Source organism: Periplaneta americana, chromosome 2, assembly GCF_040183065.1.
Source record: "Periplaneta americana isolate PAMFEO1 chromosome 2, P.americana_PAMFEO1_priV1, whole genome shotgun sequence".
Lineage (NCBI taxonomy): Eukaryota > Metazoa > Arthropoda > Insecta > Blattodea > Blattidae > Periplaneta > Periplaneta americana.
Window position 1 is genome coordinate 169,202,981 of NC_091118.1, and position 15,858 is coordinate 169,218,838.

The 15,858-nt window shown below is 34.9% G+C and overlaps 1 protein-coding gene across 1 annotated transcript in view; it reads left to right on the plus strand.

The window, feature by feature from the left end:
- The first annotated feature begins 294 nt into the window (after positions 1–294).
- Positions 295–15,858, plus strand: part of Sf3a1 (splicing factor 3a subunit 1) — a 41,678-nt gene continuing 26,114 nt past the window's right edge. The window contains exons 1-6 of the mRNA XM_069818873.1: positions 295–477; positions 2,773–2,937; positions 5,396–5,576; positions 10,713–10,872; positions 11,803–11,956; positions 14,025–14,152. Coding sequence (XP_069674974.1) covers positions 375–477; positions 2,773–2,937; positions 5,396–5,576; positions 10,713–10,872; positions 11,803–11,956; positions 14,025–14,152 — 891 coding nt within the window. The 5' untranslated portion in view covers positions 295–374. The remainder of the gene's footprint in view (positions 478–2,772; positions 2,938–5,395; positions 5,577–10,712; positions 10,873–11,802; positions 11,957–14,024; positions 14,153–15,858) is intronic.

The following is a 15,858-nucleotide window of genomic DNA, read 5'->3' on the forward strand; positions in this document are numbered from 1 at the left end:
TTTATAATTTCCCCGTTTGTCTTGCTATCAGTTGTGCCAATCTCTCGTGATTGCCAAGTGTTTACCGCAGACAAAAAGAAAAGATGCCACTATCTTCCTGTTTCTTTGAATATCAATAGTATTACAAAAAATACGAACAGTGTGTATTTTTCAACATTTTGTACTATTCTAGTAATAAAATTTAAGAATTGCAGTGGTAATTTTTGGTATAATTTCATAAATATGTGGGATATTTTTCGAAACAATAATTATTCGCTAGTTCGATAAAAAAAAAGTCGAAGTATTATCGCATTTTATCGATTTTTGGACTGTGCGACATAAATGGCCGAAACAGCGTTGTGTTTATTTTTGTAGTTATATGTGTAGTTGTCATAATGCCGTCAATAGAAGTAAATCCACCGCCGGAAAATCATGAAAGTGAAACACCAACAACTCAGCCGATTGTGGGTATTATTTATCCACCGCCAGAGGTGAGGAGTATCCTTTACATGGCACATATGACATGAACATGAACATGAACATGAACATTAACATTAACATTTTATGCTAAGGATGATGTTCTAGAGGAGTCATAGATATCGTAGAGAGAAAAAAAAATGAGTTGACGCAAATTTCACACCCAAAGTAAGGGTCAAAAGGTACTGTGAAAGTGAGTGCTGGTGAAGAGAAGCGGGTAGGAGGGATCCGTAGAAGTGGAAGCTGTAGGAGGCATCTCATTCCGTGCGTTTCCTTACTGATAACAGATAAGACGCGAGTTTTCGTAGGATCGAATCAGTGACAGGTTAGGTTAAGCCGCTATACTGGAGAATTAGCACGGTCGCTTTGAACCGTGCCGTTACGTTTATCACCAAATTTAAGTAAATACACAATGTCACCAACATAAGAACATGACAATGGTGTGTGGCGTAGTTGGCGGGAGAAATTTTTTTCTCTCTCTGTCTACCTCCTTCGTTCTGAACATTATTGAGAGATAGCGCCACTGTTAGCGACAATGTGTATTTGCGTAAATATTGCGAGTAAATTATGACGAGTGCCTTAGAGGAGAGGCTCGGGACGTGATCCTTACTTGAATTTATTTTTGCGTGTACATTGCAGATTAAATGATTGAGATCCCTTCTTGCTCCGGTTACAGGCCTTGCATTTACGAAGGTTATGTTAGGTTAGATTAGCTTAGGTTAGCTTCGGTTAGGTTAGCTTAGCTTAGCTTTGGTTAGGTTAGATTAGCTTTGGTTAGGTTAGGCTAGCTTTGGTTAGGTTAGGTTAGGTTAGCTTAGCTTTGGTTAGGTTAGGTTAGCTTTGGTTAGGTTAGGTTAGCTTTGGTTAGGTTAGCTTGATTTCATTCGTCCATGTAGTAGTTAAAATTATATAATATGACAGTTTTTGATTCGTAATATTGATAAAAAAAATAATAGGTCTATAATGAAAGCGGTGAATAATTTCATGGTCCCTACATTTCTTTTTCGTAAAAGGCTAGGTATTTTTCTTTAGGCCAGAAATAAAACAGCAACGCCGTCATAATTACGTACTTTACGCTTTGGCGAACATTAACCGGAAATTTACTTTCCGTCATTTTAATGGTATTCCGTGAAACACACCTTTTTTCCTGTTAATTTCCTTGTGATAACCTAGTTTATGATCTTATTACATCTTCATTTTCTTTTAATGCATTCAAAAAACCGCCGTTGTACTACATAAAACCTTGAACTTGACTAATGGAGTGAATTATTTAAGAATATAGTCGCGAATTTGACTACCACCATTTCGATTATATTTTGTTTGATACGGCTCGGTACGGCCCGGTGACTAGTGGCCAGCGAGTAGGGTCGACTATCGATATTGGTCTGCCGTGGGTATTATCCAGTTGTTCCGGTTAAGCTTTTTCTTTGCCTTGCATATGCTCACAGTTGTCTAAGAATGTGCCCTTTCTTCCAAGGCTTACCAAAAGTCTAAACTACCCTAACACTGATTAAGCCTTACGAAAACTCGCTTTGGTCGAATCAGTGCCAGATTAGGTTAGTATTTTAGTATTTTAAGACATAATTTGGTAGGTGCAATCCATGTTCTAAAATTTTCCCATGAGATGCATGTGCTTCCCTCCCGTTGTCTACCCTTCCACCTCGCTTGAGCGATCCCTCCTGCCCACACCTCTTCACCAGCCAGCACTTTCACAGCAATTTTCGATCCATATTTTCGATGTGAAATTGGCGTCAGCACTCAATTTTTTTTCGTATATGATATGTATGGCTCGACTACAACCCAAGTATGTAAATATATTTATATCTTAATGTGGTAACACTCCAGTAAAGAATTGCCAAAATCTTAATGTAAATTTTAAAAAAATATTACATTTGGAACCTAACCTCATCGTCCACTTTGTGTTCAGTACACTTAAATGACCTCTTGACATTTGAAATGCAGGTGCTGTCATGGTTAGAGACGGGTTACTAAGACAGTCACTCCTGACAGACAACATCGTGGTATTCTGGAGGCTGGGCAAAATAAATCAATACCGGTATCTACTTTTTCTTATTGAAGTTTGTAGTTTAGTTAGTATTTCATACAGGAAAATTTGCGTAATGTTTGAATAATGTGGATTGTTGGGCAATATTTGGCATTAATGTAAAATGCTAATGTTGCAGTAACACATTTTTTTATTTTATAAATGTTCATTTTATATAAAAGTACTGCCTCTAATAGGCCTATAATAGATGGAGGACAAAAGATTCACTTGGGTCAGTATTTTATAATTTCCTTAACCACCTTTTTCCACAGACATTGTTGACAAAACTGCAAGTTTTGTTGCTAGAAATGGTCCAGAATTTGAAGCACGTATAAGACAAAATGAAATTGGAAATCCAAAATTTAACTTCTTGAATTTTGGTGACCCCTATCATGCATATTATCAATATAAAGTTAAGGATTTCCGCGAAGGGAGAGGTAAGTTAAGTCTGTACATAAGAAAAATAACATTCTTTCTTGTAACGAATGATTTACACAAACTTACCATTAAGTTAATACCCCTTTAACGATTTTAACCTAAGTTTGGAGTATAGTTTAGACATTCAGGATAGAATTGAAGACCTCCCCTGAATAAGAGTGTAACCCTAGATCATACATACCCAGATAGCTCAGCCTTATAGGGTTTGACGGTAACAGCTTTTGTCAGGTTTACTATGCTGCCATCTAGTTGTTACACAAGGAGTCATGTCATAATTCCCATTTGAATTGCATTAGTGACTGTACTGCCATCTCGTGTTCGTTTACAGCGGACGGGTGGCGATCCTGGCAGTTATTCTCTTCAAAGTGCTGCCGATTTTAACATAGGCATGAGCTATCTGTTACATATATGATCTAGGGTGTAACCAACAAATGTATAATGTGCGTTTCAGGAGAAAGAAAGGAAATTTAATCAATCATATGTAAATATTTAAAAAGTGTATATTGAAAAATGAGAAAAAAAAGAAAAGAAAAAGAATTTCACAGGCATATTTCGTTAGGCTTATATTTACTAGCACAACCATTTAACTCATCAAGGATACAAGTTTATTCAGCTGTTGGATGCAATCATTTATTTTAGGCCAAGATGTACGAGGGTCGATCAGAAGATAATGCCTCCTATTTTTTTTTCTCTTTTAATTTACAAGAGTCCACACCTGTGGAGTAACGGTCAGCACGTCTGGCCGCGAAACCAGGTGGCCCGGGTTCGAATCCCGGTCGGGGCAAGTACCTGCTTGAGGTTTTTTCCGGGGTTTTCCCTCAACCCAATACAAGCAAATGCTGGGTAACTCTCGGTGCTGGACCCCGGACTCATTTCACCGGCATTATCACCTCCATATCATTCAGACGCTAAATAACCTAGATGTTGATACAGCGTCGTAAAATAACCCAATAATAAAAATATAAAAAAATTTACAAGAAAATTAAATGAATAGACTGTACAAATGATTGTGTAAAATTCCCAAGGAGTCTTTAAGAACTTGTAAGGTCATCTCCTTTAAGCGATTGTTGTTTATTCCAATATTCTGAACACCGAGACAGCAAAGCTGGAATCACACCGTTGAGTCAGTATTACAGTCTTTTTTCTTGTGCTTGTTGATTACTATGATATCAGAAGAACCTATATCTGGAGTACAAATTACTTCGTCTTATATCTCATAATTTTTAACATTTCTAAAACAAGCAACACATGTGGTTTCAACATGATAGCCACAGACAGAGCTCAGGCAATAGCACATTTACCTGCTGATCTTGAACTTCACTTGGGTGGAGGTTTGATTCCTAGATTACTTGGGTCTATATGACTATAGGATATCGGTAGTGTGTTTATGAAAATATATGTTGGCTAGATTGGAGAATGGGGTGATGTTATGTGGTCGACGTATGTGAGAAGGTTAGTGGGTTAGTTGAGGTGATATCTCAGTGACATGAGGTCGATGTATGTGAGAAGGTTAGTGGGTTAGTTGAGGTGATATCTCAGTGAGTTTTATTTACTCGTCGTGTTGGTTTACGTTGGCTATGTTGTGACGTCAGAATCGTTTGTAAAACTTGACGAAAATTAAGCGATATCCTATAATAAAAGAATCCCGATTACTTGGTTGAGTTTTGCAATGTTTTCCTCAGCTATAAGGCTATGAAGGTAATTCTATGGCAAATTCTCAGCTTCATCACACTAAACACCATTTTGCTATAACGGCTATAAGCAATTCCATCGATGCTAAATAACCTATTATTTGGTACAGCATCATTAAATAACCGAGTAGAAAGAGCTTGATAGTTTTCCAGCACATTTCACGTGATTTTTTCATGAGTTGTGCACAACGTATTTCAAAACAGGTGGGCTGGCCATGACGAGCTTGTTTGGCCATCAGACTTCACTGAACTTTTTCCTGTAGGGTTACTTGGGTAATGACGAGGAACAATTGAACAGCCGATATAATTCTTGCTAGTCTTGGGATCTTTGCAAGCCTGACAAACAATGGTTCACCATTTTGTTTAGAGGTTAGAGTAGTCATTTTGAGCATCTTCTGTAACTATACGTCAAGTGGATGTTGTGTTATGTGTGGTGTGAATCTCATGACTTTCATTTCACATACTGGCTAACGACATCACTGACCCAATGTTGTCTGACAAAAAATGTTTGTTGAGCTTCCGTCTGCCACTTTTTAAAATTTCTTCACAGACTTTTGAATCACCTGTATAACGGATTTTTGTTTTCTTTCCCATTGCTTTGTTTTAACACTTTGTTTTGATTTATTTTAGTGTTATTAATATTTAACTTGTCATTGCAGTTTTTAATGTAATTGTTTCGATAATAATTCTGACACATATAGAAATATAGATCTGTGTGTTTTTGTATGAATGCAAAGATGTTTTAGTAAATTGTTTCTGTAAGCAGGTCAAGAGCCTACTGTACCTGGAGTTCCAGTCCCGCAGCTCAAAACAGTCTTATCATCAGCCCAGCAGAAACAACAACAAGAACTACTTAAGCAGGTTTCAGAACAGCCATTTATTCCCAAAGATCCCCCTGCTGAGTTTGAATTCATTGCTGATCCTCCATCCATTTCTGCACTTGACTTGTAAGTTTGATGTGAATACAAATTCACTTACTTTTCCCTTTATTCAGTTATTTACTACTCCATTTTTGTGTATAGATTGTGTGTGTGTATTAGGGTGGCCCTTAGCTATAGGTAATTTTTCGAAAGTTAAAATTGTGCTGCTCCCACCCCCTTATCTTGTTCCAATCAACAAAAAAATGATCTGTGCAAATTTACAGCTCAATCGGACAACTGCTTGGCGACCCTCAAATGCTTTGAAGTTGAAACATGGTATACGCAATGATTAATTCCATACAAAAGCGGTATACTCTTCCCTATCTCGATCATTTCTTATTTTCTTCTTAGAGAAATTTATGTAGACATTCTGGCAACCCCAGCAATTGTTTAAAAATATTCTGAACGAAATTTTCCAAAAGTTAATTCGAAAAATTCCTGAAATAAAATGAAAAATTTAAGAAATATTAGGTTTTCTTAGTAACGTACACAACTTCTATAAGAGAAACACATTTTTATTTACAACAAAATTTCTACAGAATCGAAACATTATAATGTATATATAATATACATATAATTATGTATACGAACGAACATTGAACATTACTTTTTCTTAAGGGAGGATTTAGTAGGAGTTGCGTATTTTTTACAATCTCTGGTAACAATCTGTAAAACTAATTGTTTCTCACTTTCATCTTTTGTGAGAATATTAATCCTGAATGAGTTTGACTTCTCTTTCTGCAACGTCATTCACAACAACTATCTTCTAAAGTTTTTCAATTCCACTTTTGTAAACAGGATCATCCTTCCAAGTTGAAGGGTTTTTGCCGAGGACATCGGTGCTGATAGATAATCTCGTGAAGAAAATTTTAGTACTAGGAGTTACAAAAGACGAAAACTCAATATTTGTAAAGGAAGAAAAATCATTTTGGTGCAGAATGTAGCTCTTCAGTTGATTTTCTTCTTCTTTTTCTTCTTCACCTTCGTCTGCTTCCAGTATAACTTGAGCCATATTTGCTTTAACCACTGTTGGAACATAGTCATCAAATAAGGATAGAGCCACACGGGAACCAAGTACCAGAGATGGTTGGAAAATTTATTTGCAGCAGCCTTACTGATTTCTGGATCAATATCTTGATAATTTATCAGTTCACACATTAACAAGAAATCATAATGAGGTGCTTTAATTGCTTCTGACAGAAACTAGGCTCGAACATAGCCTACACTCGAGCAAGAAAAATACATATTCTTCTTAAAGAGTTCTTCTCCTTATGAGGCAACTGAAATTGAACTTGATAACAAGTATATCTTGAATGCGAAAATTGCTTTTGCCATTCACCTAGCATGACTTCCAGCTCTTAGTATATGAAACGATATCCCGTTCTTTGGAATGCTGCCAAGAAAAATCATCGTTAAAAATTCGTATCCTCTTCATTATTTTTTCATCTGTCCAAAGCATCTGAATGAGCTATGTCAAAGAGATCGTCCATAATTTCCACAAAAATATCTCCTTTTTCTTTTTCCTTGCCTGCAGTTCTACTCAAATATTTCTATAAACCCTTCCATTTATCATAGAGTTTGAATAACTTATGAACACAGTGGTCACTTTTTCTAGTAGGGATTCGTTCTTTATGCCAAAAAAATTAAAACTTCTTGAATCACCAATGCTATACTTTCCTTTATTGTAAGATTTACAACTTGTACATTGTAGAAGAAAATGCTTAAAACTTGCCGGTTTGAAGGTAGTTTGGCTCCATGATTTGATTGAAGATGTAGCCAACAAGAGAGACATAAAAGTAGGTATTGTCTTAACTTGTATGACGAACTACCTGAAGAGGTTGATGCCATTTTACAACTCTAGGAAAAAGTCTTGAAAGTCACTTTACACGAGCAGTCAGCAGGTCAGCACAGACAGTTTTGAATCAATAAGTGAAAAATTATTCATCAAAGACAAGATTATGTTTAGTTACAAAATAAGTGAATAAAGCAAATATAATAATAATAATAATAATAATAATAATAATAATAATAATAATAATAATAATAATAATAATAATATAGGTTTATCTAATAATATTAGAAGAAAATATTTTCCGGGCTAAAATTTCAAAACTTCATGGTCGATGAGGGTCGCCTTGCAGTTGTCCGATTGAGCTGAAAATTTGCACAGATCGTTTTTTTGTTGATTGGAACAAGATAGAGGGGTGGGAGCTAAATTTTTAGAAAGTTGTAAAATAAGGGCCATCCTAGTGTGTATATATATTTATTTCTAAGTTTATTTATATAGCCTTTAACGTCTATTGTCTTATCGCGTGTATAGGATCTTTGGATATATCAATAAACCATTGACTATTGTTGAGTTTCTCTTTCTGTTATATGTTATAAATGACTTGTGTTCATGGAACTTATTTAGATTTGGTTTTAATGTTTATCTGGTTACAAAAGCCAGCTATAACGGCTGGGGGGATCATTGTGCTAACCACACGATACCTCCATTCTGGTTGGATGATCGACCACTCTGCTTCAGCATGTGGATGTGAGGCCAGCAGCCAGCTGGTCAGTCATGGTCCTTCATGGACTGTCATGCCTCGGATTATTATTATTATTATTATTATTATTATTATTATTATTGTTATTATTATATTATTTTAATGTTTATAATATTCGTGATTAAGTCAGTAGTGAATCATGGTATGTAATTTCCAATTCGAGATTTGTTTATTTATTTGTTTGTTTGTTTATAATGACAAAAATAGTAATATTAATAGTTATACTTAAATATAAAAATCATTTTCATGCACATTAACAAGCTTGTATGTAATGAAATATTGACTAAACATGATACATGATGAAGTGATTTACAATTCATATCCTAATTATACTTTATAATGACAATTTATACAAACACACAGACTAACCTATAAAAATCTGCTAACATTCAGAAATCAATTTCATGTAAAAGTATGTAATTCTTAATTTTTAATTTAAATTGATTAACTGTTCAGCAATCCCTGACATGATGAGGTAAGGAGTTCCATAGGCGACAAACTGACACAGTGAAAGAGGATGAATAGTTTAATATTTTGAGTCAAAGACATTCGCCTCCTCTCTATTCTGGTTACTTAATATTTCGGTTTTTAATTTTTCAAGCTGCTCCGTATGTTCCAGCCCTATAAATTGAGATAGAGAGGAATAGAAAAGAAAATAGAGAAGATAGAGCAAAATTTTGTTTAAAAATTTGTGAAAACAGAAAAATGATCTAGCTAATATTATTATTTTAGCTTATTGTGTAGGTATTAAACTTCAACTGCGATTACTTACCTGTAATTAAGCTGTGATTCTTATGACATTGTTTATAATGTCTGTGTATATTGCTTCTGTGGTTCCTATAACAATTTTGTTGCAAAGTAAGCATATCACGTTTCCTCCATAAGCACAACAGAAGAATTTTTCTTTCCAATCTACCTGGAATGGGCGTTTATGAGTATTCATTGAGGTTGACATGTTCAACATCGCAAAGACAATCTATCACATCGACTAAGGGTCGCTTACAGAGGAGGTGGAAGTTGGTGGGAGAAACATGATGTCAGAATCCTCCTTGCTACCTGATGTAATCATGATTACCAGTTTGCCCACGTCTGCTATAAAGTGTTGTATCCAGTTCGTGGATAATCTTATTATGACACTCGTGAAAATTGTCGCACGAACATTGACTCATGCCATAATCATCAAGATTATCCACTTGTTGCATAAATAACTATTATTCAAACAACTTTTTTTCTGTAAAATGATACTGATCTTCGAAATTGATTCTAATAATAAAAGTTGACAAAAGTCATTTCATTTTCAATATATAGAGTTTGAAAATAGTAAAAATGTAACATCTGTGACAACTGGAATGGCTGTCTGTGAGTTTTTCGGGTTTTCGGTATTCCATCATATTCTGCAACTGAATGGTAAGTTCTAAGACAGATTTACAAGTTTTATGTGGAAACATGTTCAGTTACTTTTAATTTTTATATAGTTTCTTGTTGAGTATGTGAATAAATCATGCAGAAGTAAGGTAGCACCATTTCATTGCCATGGTGTTATGTACAAATCTTTATGCTCGACCATGCCGAAATGTAGTAATTATACACCTGGTAGTAGCCCTTTAATGCACCTCATTAAAGTACACCTATTCATTATAATTCAGTTGTTCAGCCAATGAGAAATCACCATTGTACCATTATGAAACCGCAAGTATAGATTATTCTCGGATATGCAATCGAAAGACAATTAGGGAAAAGTCACAGAGGCTGGAAATCCAATACTGTCACAGAAGGTTAAGTTCTCTTACTATAATAATTAGCGTCAATTGTAAATAATATTCAAATTCAATTTGTCATCTCGTTTTTCAATTCTAAATCAATTTCCAGGTTATATCAGGCCTAATGTTCATGTTATTCTCTAGATTATATCAAGGTCAATGACATTCATGCCTCGGAAAAAGTCAATACTTTCGCGTTTGCGCACATCTCACAATTTAGAAGGTCAGTTCTGCTCCTCACTTACATAACCATAACATGAATACTTATGAATAATTTCAAGTTAGAAATATGGTCGAGCATAAAAAGTCGTATGAAACTTGCCTATAATGGTAATTAAGACGCTCATATGAAAATTATGAAACTCGCTTGCACTCGTTTCATAAACAAACATACTCGCGTCTTAATTACTACCATTATAGGCTCGTTGCATAATGTATTATTTAATGGGGTAGGCCATTGGTCTAACTCTAATACAGCATTCTATCTCCCAACTTAAAAAAAAACTACCAAAGTCATACTTAGACGGCTGTACTGTACTATAGTCTTTTTAATTAAATAATAATTAAGCGGAGGTACAAAATTTCTTAGGAAAGATGGAAAAATAAGAGAAAAAGAGATATTACAAATACAGATAAAAGAGAGAATGATTGTATGATCAGTGCAAGAATAAGCAGTACATAGATTGGTAGAATTTTAGGAAGAAAAGTAGCAGTCTTTACCAAAATGGAAAGTATGTTAAAGTTGTGCCATGTACTGTATGAAACACATTTGAACTAACGAAAATTCTTCTATCTGGAAAAAATGAAATGTACCACTTTACAAACATTTTTAATTTATCTGTGTGTTCAATCAGAGACATTGTGAAGCTGACAGCTCAGTTTGTGGCACGTAATGGACGTCAATTTCTGACGAATTTGATGAACAGGGAGCAACGTAACTACCAGTTTGATTTTCTTCGACCTCAGCATTCTCTGTTCCAGTACTTCACTAAGTTGCTGGAGCAGTACACCAAGGTAAATATCCTTTCCACTTTCACCCCAGGTTAATGGTAATATTTACCAATCCTTCCAAATTCATTTGTGCAGCTTTAGTTTTGTAATATGTACTACTTATGGCTTTTAATGAACCTGGAGGTTCATTGCCACCCTCACATAGCCCACCATTTTGTAATATGTAATGTAACCAATATAGAAATGTATAGTTATATAATTTATATACACAGCTTAGATTATCATCATTGTTAGTCAGTTGACTTTGCATGTCGAAGGCCTCAGTTGAAATTTTGAAAATACAATTTGGAATTGTAGTGAATAAAAATAGCATTGTTGTTTTCCCTTATGTCGACATTCCCAGCAGAACCACTATAAACAGGCTTGTAAAAAGCTCCCCACATAGAATTTCGATGATTAAGGTGTTGCACTTGAAGCTGGAAGGTCACGGGGTCCATTGCCATTGGAATCATGGATTTTCTCCATTGATCTAATCCTTTGGATCACTCCACACTTTGGCATGTGGGTTCATTCACCTCCAACAAATGAGCAGCAGAGGTATTTCATTGGGGACAGAGCCAGCATGTAAGACTGACATTCCCAAAGCAGTTCAATGTCATTTGTTTCGCCTAACATCTCCCCATCCTGTACATATTTCAAGACTTCAAATGGAACAGCTTAAATAAGCCTCCATAAATACCAGCAAGCGAATTTTTACTTCTTAATTGGGTGTCAGTTATGACTGTCAAAAAATATTTCCAGCACTTGCTATGAAATACATGAGTGCTGTTGTTAATATATTACGGTAATACAAATTCAACATTTTCTGTTTTATGAAGTGAGGATCATTGTCAGTATACTACCTTTAAGTTGATTTGTTGCATTTCATCAATTCAAATTGATACTAAGTAAGCAATATAATTCTAATTTTATACTGATTTTCACAATTTTTAGGTCCTTATTCCTCCTAAAGATCTGATGTTTCGTTTGAAAGAAGAATGCAGTTCAATGAATACAATTCTGGAGCAAGTGAAGTACCGATCAGAATGGATCAAGTATCAAGAGGCTCAAAGACGCAAAGAAGAAGAAGAACTGGAAAAAGAAAGAGGTATGTTTGAATTATATTTCGTATATATGTTAAGTAATTCTCATAATACTACGATAATAAATTTTGGCCAAGAAATTGGCATGTGTTAGTATGGGAATGAATAGTATACTCTACAAGTTCTATGAATATTTTTAGTCTTCCCATCCCCATTTCGACAATATTAGAACATATAGACACATTAATATTAATTACACAGTATTAACTGAATGCCTAGAGCTATAGTTTTCCAATATGGAGACTTGAATTAGATTCTCAGTGAGTTAAAGTGGAATTTGTAGTGAACAAAGACTTGCTAGGACAGGTTTTCTCAAGGTACAGTGGGGTTCGTGTAAGATGATTTCCTAAGAAACTAATTGTGTGGGGTATTGTAACTATATGTGGGCTTTAAGCGCGCAGGTAAAGAGTCGAATAAGAGAGCGTAACAAGAGGGTGGGATATTGTACAGTATGAAGGTATAATTGCGCAGGTAAAAGGTCGAATACCAGTACTTTTCAGGTTAATGTAACCAGCGAGTTCAATGGCCAAAATGTTTCATTGCTGTTATAGTACATTACTGAAAATTACATCGAAAATATTCCACAAAAAAATAGCATATTATGCGGGACTTGAACGGAACAAACGGGGTATTTTATAAAGGCGTTATATATGAACTGTGCAGGGATCAGACAAAAAAAAGCATATTACACAGAATAGCATAATAAGCGAGGGATTATTCCTGTGTTCGTCCATGGTCTGGAATTTAGGTTAAGTTTAGATTTAAGACCTCTCCTGGCACCACATTATCATAATCATCCTATCACATCATCAGGGTAATGTAACTCCGCCTTCCAGGTGCCCCAACCTCAGAAGTGGGTTACAACTAAGCCATGGCCAGGAGAGAAGACCAGAAATGTCGAAAAGACAACCTGGTGGCATTGGATTAAAAAAAAAATAAAAATAATAAGCATGTGCGTCTTATCGAGGTTTTACTGAATTTTAATTTTGTTCGTTACTTTAACGTAAAATAAACATAGGCCTATCATATTTTTATTTTTTCCTTTAGAGTTTTAAATGTTTTAAAATGTTGTTTTTATAACGTGAAATATGCATCATTATTGTTTGTGATCTGTAGAATATTCAATTGAAATGGGAGTGTAGAAATAGCTCTTAATCTTTTCACTTTAGTTTGAAATAAGCATGTCTTATTTTCTGTGTTCTCTGAACATTTAATTAAATTTAGGTTGTAGGGTTTATTTTAAATTTTCCAAGATTTTGTTTAACGTGAAATGAGCATTGTTCATTCTTCATTCTCTAACACAGTTTAAACACAAAAATTAAACGGCATATTGTCTGTATTTTTTTATGAGTTTTTAATAATGTACATGGCAATTATTTTCAACAAACCAGGTGAAGGGATTGGTTGGAGGAATACAACGTAATGTGTACTGCCTGCTGGTTGCAGCATTGCAAGATCTCATAATTAATGTATTTTAAAATGCACGTTTTTCTGAAAAACTATTCAAAACATAGCAAAATGATATTTGACTTTTGTGTTGCTTTTACTGAAGGAATCACCCACCAGAGTAAATGACATTACTTACAGTTCACCCTGTATATATATTTAATTTAGTGTATAACAGGAAGGTATTAAGGATATTGGTATGTCAAGTTCAGCTTTGATGTGCAGGAAAATTATACTGAACAATTTTATCTGTTGCTCTTCAATCTAATAGCCTAGATCATATATGTAACAGATATGTCGGGGTTATAGGCTTTGAGGTTAACAACTTTTGTCAGGTTTACTACGCTGCCATCTAGTTGTTACATAAGGAGTCACGTCCTAATACCCATTTGAATTGCATTAGCGACTGTGCTGCCATTTCGTGTTCTTTTACAGCGGACGGGTGGCGATCCTGGCGGTTGTTCTCTTCAAAGTGCTGCCGATTTTAATGTAGCGAGGAGTTATCTGTTACATATATGATCTAGGCTAATAGGTTCTCTTTTTTACATGATATGAATTTTCAAAATGGCAACCCATGCTGTCAACCAATAATCTAACAAGTACTATTGTAAATAATTTATCTTACAGTTGCATATGCACAAATTGACTGGCATGACTTCGTTGTGGTGGAAACAGTGGACTATCAACCATTTGAAATGGGGAACTTTCCTCCTCCTACTACACCTGATGAAGTTGGAGCTCGTGTTCTGATGCAGGTATGACTCTAGTTACCTACTTCATATTTTAGAACTCCAAAATTTCTGTAGTTCATAACAAATTAAATAAATAATTATACTTTCTTGATATTCTCAATGTGCGTGTGTATGTAAAATAATGTGCATGTGCCTATACACTCATACACACACTAGTGAAGGGATGTATGAGTGTTAGTGTACAAATGCATGTGCATATGTTTATACATATGTGTGCATACACACATTCAACCATGAAGAGAAAATTTGTCTTTTAAGAGAAGGTATTTGTAGTTCACTTACTGAGTTGTGATACCTAGTGGTTTGCCCTTGTGATGAGATACATGAACATTCATGTCCTTCAGTTTCCTAGGTTATTAGTAGAGCCCGGAATTTTAGATGCTAAAAGTTAAGAATAACGCTGAGTGTACATGAAAAGAAGTGTTGCCCATGAAGAGGGTTTTAAGCTTAGTTCACAAGAGTCCGATATGTAATAATAGACAACAGAGTCAGAAGGACTGAGCAATGGATCTTGTAACTGTACACTAATTCGTAAGTGGTGGTTAAGAGGATTAGAGACCTTTAACGATACCAAAGGGAAAATACTGAATGACAAGAATGGCATCTCAAAGAAGTGGAGGCATGGCAATGATAAATCATGCGCTAGTTTGTAAGTGGTGGTTATGAGGATTAGAGAACTTTAGTGGTACCGAAGGGAAAATACTGAATGATATCCCAAAGAAGTGGGGGCTATAGTGAGGAACAATATTAACTTCTAGCACCTAAAATTCCGGGCTGTAGTTATTAGAACCATTCCATTGTAATAATATGCATACATCACAAGATAACTATTTGTTATCCATTGTTACTCTAATACTAATGCATATTTTGGCGAAGGTACATGTGAATGTGAAGTCTGAGCATCCGTTTGGTTCACTGTCAGGATTGTGGATGGACTGTGGTGTAATTTTTATCAGTAATCACAAATCCTTGCATTTTATTTAAGATCTGTATTTTTTAATTGTAAATGTAATACCTGCAAGCTTATTTCTAAATCCAAATAATCTTGTACATGCTATTTTAGTTATATTATTAAAATTCTCAAAGTTTATTTTGTTTAGATGACCCCGAGATGTCAATATGAAAACTAAGAATGGATGTCATTAAACACAATAACTTTTTTTTATTCCATTCTTGAATACATTCTTTCAAGACTTGTATATTCACTGATTAACGATTTTTAACAAGTAATAACTGCTTTACTGTGTTAATATTACAGTAAATTGCCTGGATGACTAGTTTCGATGTGATTTGCGTCATTCTCTGAAGCGTAGTGAGTTCCAGCACTATCTTCTGGTTTCTTGTTTCTACACAATCATGAACACACTCCACCACAACAAGAAACCAGAAGATGGCACTGAAACTCGCTCAGTTTCGGAGAATGATGCAAACCACGTCGAAACTAGTCAGCCAGGTAATTTACCATAATATTAACACAACAAAGCTGTTATTACTTGTTCAAAAACGTTAATCAGTAACTTTTGTTTCAATTGAACAACAAATAGTTTATAATTAGAGGGGAATACATAAAATGTGTGCAAATATCTATAACACACTCTTTATATTCATCATTGCTTTGCAACTTGTGGTCAGTTTAAAAGCAACGATATTCCATGGACATTGTTGTTGTTCTCTTCAAGGCAGTATGAAAAAAAAATTATATATAGTCG